The sequence below is a fragment of the Mauremys reevesii genome, linkage group 2, assembly GCF_016161935.1.
Source record: "Mauremys reevesii isolate NIE-2019 linkage group 2, ASM1616193v1, whole genome shotgun sequence".
Classification (NCBI taxonomy): Eukaryota; Metazoa; Chordata; order Testudines; family Geoemydidae; genus Mauremys; species Mauremys reevesii.
In genome coordinates this window covers 155726796-155736633 of record NC_052624.1, presented here as the reverse complement: position 1 = coordinate 155736633, position 9838 = coordinate 155726796, and the positions used below count along the sequence as shown (strand labels likewise).

General features: G+C 51.0%; 1 protein-coding gene across 3 annotated transcripts; it reads right to left on the bottom strand.

The window, feature by feature from the left end:
• Window position 1: 1 nt before the first annotated feature.
• NUDT18 (nudix hydrolase 18) lies at window positions 2–8905 on the bottom strand. 3 transcript variants are annotated; one of them, XM_039527566.1, is made up of 5 exons: window positions 8807–8903; window positions 7513–7673; window positions 4298–4511; window positions 2920–3532; window positions 2–2344 (listed from the first exon to the last, which is right to left on the bottom strand). In XM_039527566.1, exons 2-4 carry the CDS (start codon window positions 7669–7671, stop codon window positions 2925–2927), a joined length of 981 nt encoding a protein of 326 aa, XP_039383500.1. In that variant the 5' UTR covers window positions 7672–7673; window positions 8807–8903; the 3' UTR covers window positions 2–2344; window positions 2920–2924. The 3 variants fall into 3 exon arrangements, with proteins under 3 accessions (XP_039383500.1, XP_039383502.1, XP_039383501.1); XM_039527568.1 differs by lacking the exon at window positions 7513–7673 and having other exon boundaries at window positions 8807–8905; XM_039527567.1 differs by lacking the exon at window positions 8807–8903 and having other exon boundaries at window positions 7418–7556.
• Between the last annotated feature and the right edge of the window lie 933 nt (window positions 8906–9838).

The following is a 9838-nucleotide window of genomic DNA, read 5'->3' as shown; positions in this document are numbered from 1 at the left end:
CAGTGACTTGGGGTGCCCACACCCCTTAAAGAAGAACCCTGACCTTCAGGAAGGGCCAAGCAGCTGCCCTCTGAAAAAAATCAGGCCCCTCTAACGTGGCTCAGACTGGCCATCCACACATCACTGGGTGCCTCGGCCTGCACACTTTACATGTCAGCCCATTTCCCTCTCAACTTTGGAATGGAGTCCAATTGGAGCTGCATCTGGAACACAGCAACTGAGATTTTTGGAAACAGGGGACCTAACTCCATGTTCAGACACCTACCTATGTGGCCTGGTTTTCAAGGGTGCAGATTGAGCCAGCAGCTCCCAGCCACAGTGATTTCCCTTTGAAAAGCAGTCTCCTTTCTCTCCTGCCATCCTACCCAGTTATCCATTCCAGAGTCCTGTGACGCGCATTCGCCGTGCCTAGCATTCTCACAACATGATAACACGTTGTTTAGCTTGCAGGCTTAATATAAGTTTTGGCATCAGGCACAAAACTCTGGGTCAGTGAAACCACTTGCTCAGAAATTTCACAGTAAACAACACTGCAAGGGAGTCAAGAACAGCACAGGAGGAGGAGAAATGCATGAGCCTGCTCAGCAACGACCCTCAGGACTCTAGCCTGTGCTATGTAGAGCTGGGCGAAATCTTTCAACCAGGACTTTAGATGGGGGGGGGGGAAATGCAGATTCAGTGAATTTGTGTTGATTTCACCAAATTGCTTCAGTTGAAAAAAAAATTTCAAATTTTGGGGGATTTTAAAACATTGATTTGAAACAACTTTTCATTTTGAAATTTCCATTAAATTTTTACAATTTAACAAAACAAAGGCTCAAAAATAAAAATTTTCATCCGACCCCGCATTGGTTTCATTTTCAATTTGTCAAAGATTTCATTTTTGGTTCAAGCTGAAACAATTTGTCAGAGTGAATTGAACCAATCGATTTGCCCGGCTCTATTCTGGAGCCTGCTCTGGAAAAGGAGGAAGCATCCCTGCTGCAACGGCAGAGAAAGCACATGGATCACAGGCACTGACTGGGGCATGATCAGTCAGTATGTCTCCCTCCCCTGTGGAACTGCCAAGGCAGCTGAAAGGCCCTGTGCTTTCTGTGGCTGAATGGGAGTTTGGGGTGAGAAAGCTAACCACTCCTATGTTGCTAGGCAGAGTGTGGTTCTCAGTGTCGCAGCAGGGCTCAGGCAGGAGGTGGAACCAGGACTATGGCTTTCAAGGCATGTTTTGGAGACCAGCAGAACCTGCTGTCCCCTGCGGCACGAGGGCTCCTCTAGAGCTTTACAAAGACATGTACTCTACGTTTCTGAGCAAAACCTCAAGCTGACCATAGAGCTGCTGGAACATTTGCTCCTGCATACATAGGGCTGCTCCCACTGCCAATAGCTTGTTTCATGTGAAACGTGACAGTCCAACCCCCTTTCAGGCCAGCAGCAGAGGGAGGCCTCTGGTTCCCTTTTAAAAAAATGAGAGCAGCTTGCCCAGCTGTGAAGCTAAAAGCTCTACAGAGTCCAGCAAACTTCAGGCTCCATCCAGGTCAGAACAGTTCCACACCCAGGACCAAGAGGTGGAACTCCTGAGTTGTATTCCCAGCTCTGCCACTGACCAGCTGTGAGAGTTTAAGCAAGTCACTTCCTTCTTTGTGCCTTAGCATTCCCATGTTTTGGTTGGGGGAACTATCAGCCTTCCTGGGGTATGAGGCTTGGCTGTACGGAAAGTACTTTGCATGGGAGGGCACCGTGTTCTTAGCCCCATCCCCAGAGCAGGGAGCAAAAGAAACAGGAATGCGCTGCTGCCTTCCAACCGAGCCCAGCGGGCCTGACTGACTCATTCTCCACATCACATTTGCCATGTCTAATAAACTTTGCATTATGCTTCCAAACAGAGCCCTGCTTTAATCCCAGCAAGGAACAACATTCAACACTACAGAGAAACGGCCCTTTTTATTTCCAGGCTCCAGCTGTAAACAAGCTGCCTTGGCCAGCTCTCTGCATCCCGCATCGGGGACATGCGGTACCATGGAAGGGAAGAGCCCCGGACGCTGGAACTTCAGCTTTAGGAGTTGCAGTCTGCCCAAAGGTCACTTCAGGTCAAGTCCCGAAAAGTCACCCCCCCATGGTGGTGCTGCGTGCCCCCCTCAGCTTGATGTAGTGAGGGGGTTCCACTCACCCTTCCATAACCGTGCAGGGGAAATAGGTCTGCGGGTGGCAGCGACTGGGTAGGACGTGCCCTGCGGGGAAGCCATGCATCATCCTCAGGATGGCTGCGTGGGGACAGCCAATGGACGTAACAGGGTGGAGCGTGTCCCAGGCCTAGGGAGAGGTCGCTGAATCCAAGCTTCAATGGGACCTTGTGGGAGAAGAGCGAGAGGGCAATATTTAAGCATCAGCACACCTGGCACCGTGACACCCTCTCCATCCATGGTAACGGTGTAGCCCAACAGGCTTTAGCAAGGGCTCACCTGGAATTATTATAGGGCAGGGGTTCTCAAACAGGGGGTTGGGACCCCTCAGGGGGTCAGGAGGTTATTACATGGGGGGTCGCGAGCTGTCAGCCTCCACCTTAAACCCCACTTTGCCTCCACCATTTATAATGGTGTTAAATATATAAACAAGTGTTTTTAATTTATAAGGGGGAGGTTGCGCTCAGAGGCTTGCTATGTGAAAGGGGTCACCAGTACAAAAGTTTGAGAACCACTGTTATAGGGTTTGCTACTGACAACCATCATCCTAGTAAGTCAGTGAAAGAGGCCACCAATCAGGTCCCAGTAAATGAACCCAGAACTGGGAGCAGGACTCCTGGGTTCTACTCTAAGCTTTGCCATAATTTGCTTTGTGGACTTAGGCCAGCCAGTCTCAGTTTCCCCATCAGCGAAGTGGGGACCAGATATGCCTTAGGAGTGGGGCTTAGCCAGAACTGCTTACCTGTGTCAGTAGCTGTGAATTGGAACAACAGATGATGAGCTGAGCCGCTGGAGGATTCTGCTTCTCAAGCTGCTCTCTTCGATCTTCCACCACTGGAAGCTCTCACCATGCAGCTCTGGTGGTGTCTCCTGGGTGCTCTGGCCACCCTGCGTAACCGTCAGCAGCACGTTGAAGCAAACGCCGTCAGATTTCCCTGCATTCTTGCCCAGGTGCTGCAGCCCCAGGACCCCGTGGGCCCGGACAGTCACTTCAGGTAGCAGGCAGCATTCCTTCAGCAGCCTGCATGCTGCCGCCTGGATGCTGTTTTGGATTTTGCAGGGGGAGGTGGTGCGGGCAGACACCGGCAGGTGCGGGGCCCCTACAGCACTCAGTAGCACCCACAAGTCACCGGCACCATTGGTGAACGTAGCCAGGAGCCTCTGGCAGATCAAGGCACAGGGCATCTCCTCCGGCAAGGTCATTGGGTGGGATGGGCTGTCTCGATATCGCACAGCAAGGTCCATAAGGGGCAGGATGTCCCGGGCTCGCAGAGGAAGGACAGGAGATTCTCTGTCCCACCACCTGGCTTGGAGGGATTCAGCATCTGCATCCTGGGGTGCCTTCAAGGTCCCACCTAGGCAGAAAACAGAGTGTGCCCTCAGAGTGGCCTGGGCAGCAGTGCTTGGGGCACAGAAGGGGTTGGCAGGGATGTTACATGTCTGCAGATCACTGGGTGCTAGAGGATGGGGGAGGGAGGAGTTAAGGAGGCAGCTGGGGGCTCTTTTCCAGGGGAGGAATGAGGATTTGGGGGTATAAAACATCCTTGGTTTTCCCTTCATAATCCCTACAATAGGCAGTAGCACCATGGCCAGAGCTTGGAAACATGGACACCTCCCCCTCTTCAACTAACACAGCTGGGAGTGCTTGTGAAAGGATGGAGTGGATGCACAGGCTAGGGGCAAGGACCCTGTCATGCACGCTACCACCACAGCTCTGCCAGTGCAGCCATATGAGCTGCAGCTCCCCAAACACAGCACCCTTCTGACCTGCAGCTCCCCCCGCCCAGTTCTAACCCCTCCTGCACCAAAAGCAGTTTGGACTCAGTGGGCAGTTATGGTGCAAGCCCAGCACAAGATGCCGTGTGTGTGCACGCGCATGTGCAGTAGGAAGAGCAGGTCCTCTGGGCACCTTCCCTTTTCTTTCTGCTCAGAACTGGAGCCACCAAGCTGGACAAGCCCCACACGGACACGCCTCCTTTGGCTAGCTCCAGGGGGAAACCCAGAAGGCTTCTCTGCCTTCTGCCCCATGCCCAGGGTTGAGCTTGCTGCTTGCAGTGTCCCCTGCCATCCCCACACATTTTAGTCCCACTGGGCGGGAAGTAGGAGTAAAGGGGAAGCACCAGTTGGCCGAGCGAGGAAGACAAAGCGAATCCAGATGGGGCCTCTCTCTTCTACTGCCAGCAGAGTGAGGGGCTCACACTCCAGCCCTGTCTCCTCCTTCACCTCCCTCTTCATGGCCTCCAGGATGGTCTCATTGGGCTCCATCCTCCCGGCAGGCAGGTACCACGTCCCATAGCACTCGTGCTTGGCCTCCTGCATCATCAGCACCTCGTTCTGGGAGAGAGGGGAAAAAATCCCAGGTCACACAACATGGAGCCATCCCAATGGGCAGGGACCAGCCCCGTTTGGATCACCTCACTGCATGGGGCCCACAAAAATCAAAGCTACAACAAAACGTAGGGCCTCCCGCAAGACTCTTCCCTACAGGCCAATTCTCCAGTCCAGTCTTCAGCGTCCCAAGAGATGTGGGTCCCACCAGTTTCCATGGGAACTTAAGAGGTGTCTGCCCTAAAGTGAGATCAGTTAGGAACCACCGAATTCATCCACCCCGTTCGCTACTGTGTATTTAAAATGGCCCAGGCAATATGATTGCTACCCCTTCCTTTGGAAGGGTACTCCACAGCCAGAGAGATCCCACCATCCAGCTCTTTCTGCTCTTCCGCCTACCCTTTTCTGTGCTCAAAAGGACATTGGCCAACCCAGCCCTTAGGCTTTGGAAAAAGAAGATAAACCCAACCAAAACATTCCTTAGTAGTTTTTTAAAATGACAACGAAAACAGTTTTTAAACACACAGATACTTTCCCCTACAGAACATCGGCCACCAAACTCTTTGGACTAGCTCATAACAACTGGAATGGCTAGAAACAGACTCCAAACCAGGGGCAACATCATCATTCTGTATTGTTTGCATAGCACCAATGGTATGCACTTCAGGGCCTTAGAAGCAGGGAAGAGGACATTAGGTTCTGCCAGTAGAGCTATGCCAGAAAAATCCCCCTAGTGGAGATGCACATTATACCAGCAAAAGTGTTTTTGCTGGTACAGTTTATGCTTTTGCTGTCAGCAAAAGCAGCTCTACTGGCAAAAAAAGTACTTTTTTTGCCAGTATAAACTGCATTTACACTAGGGCTTTTGCCAGCAGAGAAATGCTGCAAATACTAAGGTGAATAAAAATATATTAGAAAAATAAAATAATCATAAGTTTTATTTAAATGAGATTTTAATTTAAATACATTAAATTTTAAATTAGGTTTATAATTAAAAAGAAAAATTTGAAATGATGATAGCCTCTGATAAAGGCCTAATCTTACTATGCTCTACTAAAATCATTTAAATTAAATTACAAACTGTATTAGGTATTACAAGTTTGCTGCCATGGTTTAAAATAAAGTCAAACCACTGAAACAGTGGAAGTCACTGGCTAAGCACCTGCCGCCAGAGTTTGCTGAAGTGCTAACCCATCTTTTGACAGCCTTTTGCAGTATAGTCTTTTATTTTATTTAAAATAAATCATTGACTACAGCAGGTAGAGAGAGAATATTTACTTCGTTTCAATTAGTTCAGTTCAAAGCTAAGAAACCAAACAGGAGTGGTAAAAGTATGAATGTTTGTCTTCCCCCTTCTAATCTGCAAATAAAAACTAGGTGTAAAGATGAGAGCTACAAGTTCTAACGTTTTGAAGGACGTGGGATCAGAAAAAAATCACTTCAGTTTACTAACAACAGATAGTTCCTTTGTTTCGTAAACCAGTTGGTTTGAAATACAAAACATGTTTTGATAAACTTTTTTTTCTGGTTCCCGTTCTCAACTCATTTAAGGAAGTTTTATTTAACTAACAAAAAACAATTATAAAATGCTTTTTTGTGCATTTTTACTTGAATTCCAATTTCCAGCCAAATAGAGCTTGACACAAATCACAAGTAACAAAATTAAATCATCTAGGACAGTGTTTCTCAGCCTCTTTGATGCCAGGGACCAGCTTTCTGCCTCTCTAAACTGTGTCAGGGAGATCTCAGGGACCGGCACCGGTTCATGGACCAGTTGTTGAGAAACACTTTCTAGTACAGTAGAACCTCAGAGTTATGAACTGACTGATCAACTACACACCTCATTTGGAAATTGAAGTACACAATCAGCAGCAGAAGGGGAAAAAAAGGCAAATACAGTACAGTATGGCGTTAAACGTAAATTACTAAAAAATAAAGAGAATTTTAAAAAAAGGATTTGACAAAGTAAATGAAACAAGCACAGAAACAGTTTCCTTAAATCAAGATGGTTAAAAGCAGCCTTTTCTTCTTCATCATAGTAAAGTTTCAAAGCTGTATTAAGTCAATGTTCAGTTGTAAACTTTTGAAAGAACAAACATAACAGTTTGTTCAGAGTTATAAACAACCTCCATTCCTGAGGTGTTCGTAACTCGGAGGTTCTACTGTATAAAAAACGCCTGATCATTCACCGTTTTCTAAATAAAAAAATGTAAAAACTAAGAATTTAAATACATGTACGTTAATCTATAAAAAACTGTTTAAATATGTTATTCTCCTGGTTAGCAGGAAGAACCAAGTTTACTTAAATATTGCATTTAGTTGCAAATCAGCGTTTTCATCATTACTAACCAATGAGAACTTTCCTAACAAAAGGATGATAACTAAAACATACATATGCAAAACCAGATTAAAATCTATCCTTTAAATTGAGGTTTCCTGCTGACTGATTTAAATCAATCCACCCTGGGCAAAAAAAAAAAAAAAAAAAAAAAAATTACACCTCTAGCTGATGTTGCTATGCCAGCAAAAGTTTCTAGTGTAGACCTGCTTTGGTTGTTAAAGGAGCTTTGTTTTAATAAGCTAACTGTGTTACTAATAACACATGTAAGGAAGCTGGGTCTCATTCCATGGTCTGCTACTGACCCACTGTGACATTTGGCAAGTCACCTCTCATCTCCGCGTGATTCAGTTTTCCCCAAAGGTAACATGGAGAGAATACTTCCCCCCACTTTTGTAAAAGTGCTTTGAAACAAAGCTGTTAAGAGGGTCATACAAGTGCTAATTAATTTTAAAACAGAGGTTAAGATTTTCAAGAGTGGCCAGTCATTCTGGGGACCCAAACTAAGATGGCTTGAAGGAGCCTGATGTTGAGAACAAGAGTGCTCAGCGCTTTCTGGACTGTGGATACTCACCCTGCAGTGACTGGATGCCATGGTGATGGGCACCATAGGAAACCCCTCAGCAGTTACTCTGATTCCCCCAGCCAGTGCTACAGGGGACCCCTCACCTGGTCATTGAGCAGGACAGCCAAGACGATGTAGCAGGCGGTCTTCCGCACTCTGACAGGGTGCAGGGACACAGGGGCAGAGTCGTACCTCTCCTGCACCTCCCAACCCCTCCCGCTCAGCACAGCATCCAGCTCCTCTGCCAGAGCACCACAGGCCATGGCTGCAACACACCAAACCCCACAACTGGTCAGCGGCACAAGGCGCAGCGATGGGTGGGCACCAGAGGGCTGTGGTGGCAGGGAAGCATGGTGACCTGAGAGCCCCAGAAAGGGGTGCTGGGGGACCAGAGGGGTACAGATAGCAGGATGGGGGGGCAGTGACATGGGGGCTCCAGAAAGGCAGGTTTCTTCCCACACTCAAATATTCAAGTGCTCCTCCCCAGTGCCAGAGAAGGTGGGTTATTGGGGGAGGGCAGCAGTGAGGTTAAAATGCAAACTCTCCAGCACACTGGAGATAACTAGGGTGGGTGGTGATAGTGGAAAGTTTGCTCCCAAAATATCCCCAACTCTCCGCACTGACACTTCTCTTTGGGATGAGCAAGAAAAAGGGGGAGTCCCTGAGAGCAGGGGAGGGGAATCAGAGTGTGGCATGGGGGAGGGGGACACCCTGAGAACTGGGAAGCTAGGACCTGGGGGTCAGAGGGATGGACCCCCTAGGAGCTGGGTGGGCATGGAAAGGGGTCAGAGGGATGGACCCCCTAGGAGCTGGGTGGGCATGGAAAGGGGTCAGAGGGATGGACCCCCTAGGAGCTGGGTGGGCATGGAAAGGGGTCAGAGGGATGGACCCCCTAGGAGCTGGGTGGGCATGGAAAGGGGTCAGAGGGATGGACCCCCTAGGAGCTGGGTGGGCATGGAAAGGGGTCAGAGGGATGGACCCCCTAGGAGCTGGGTGGGCATGGAAAGGGGTCAGAGGGATGGACCCCCTAGGAGCTGGGTGGGCATGGAAAGGGGGCAGAGGGATGGACCCCCTAGGAGCTGGGTGGGCATGGAAAGGGGTCAGAGGGATGGGCCCCCTAGGAGCTGGGTGGGCATGGAAAGGGGTCAGAGGGATGGACCCCCTAGGAGCTGGGTGGGCATGGAAAGGGGTCAGAGGGATGGACCCCCTAGGAGCTGGGTGGGCATGGAAAGGGAGCTGGGGAGCAGAGGGAGAAGCCCCCTAGGAGATGGGGGGCAGGGAGGGCAGAGGGAGCCCCCCGGGAGCTGGGTGAGCACGGGGGGGGGGAGGCTAGGACCTGGGGGGCAGAGGGAGGGGCCCAGGAGCGGTGAGGGCGGGGTCAGGACCCCCCAAACTTACTCGTCTTTCCCCGGCAGTTTCAGCTCCCGCCCCGGAAGAGGCTGGCAAGTTTCAGCTCCCATTGGCCAGCCGAGATAGGACGCTCATCTTCCATTGGGCGGGATCGCTTTCATTCAGGCTGCCCGCGGCCGGGAGGAGGAGCTACTCCTTAAAGTGGCCCCGTGCCCAAAAGAGTTGCAGGGTTCCAGGGGCCTCCATAGGGATGCGTGTCCCCACTGGGCCCGCTGACCCCGGGGCGCATGGTCACCCCCGACACCCCAGTGACCCTGGACCCCCTCCATGGGGAGGGGGTAATAGGGCAGTGCCAGCTGCCCCTGGGGCATTGACAGGGGGGCAGGGCAGTGCCAGCTGCCCCTGGGGCATTGACAGGGGGCAGGGCAGTGCCAGCTGCCCCTGGGGCATTGGCAGGGGGTAATAGGGCAGTGCCAGCTGCCCCTGGGGCATTGACAGGGGGGCAGTGCAGTGCCAGCTGCCCCTGGGGCATTGACAGGGGGCAGGGCAGTGCCAGCTTCCCCTGGGGAATTGCTCCATGGGGTGGGGATAGTGAGGTTACAGGGGGTAGCGTCAGCCTCAGGCAGGGCCTGCAGGAGCATCAATCACTCCGCACTCAAATCTGAGAGCTCTTCCTCACCCTTCTAGACCTGCCCTCCTTTCCCTGGGACTACCCAACTGGGGTCCTTGGTGGGTGGGAGTGGGTCTGAAAACCCATGGGCTCTTCCAGCCCACCACCATGTCCCCCTTGCTGCAGTCGTCACGCCAGGGACAAAATGGCATCACTCCCCCTCGAAAAGTGGGAGAACCAGGCCTAGCAGCATCCCCCAAACCCTCACGCCTGCCATCTCACAACAGCCAGGCCAGAGCTTCCTTGGTGAAGTCAAGGAGCTCAGAGGTAGGGAAAGGGCACCAGCACCCTGCTTTCCCACTTAGGCCCTTGCCACTGACCTCTGTACTCGATAAATGGCAGGTGGGGGTATCAGCACTGCCTAGCTCCCAACAAGCTCTGCCTCCCCCAAACCCCCCACTCTATCCCCC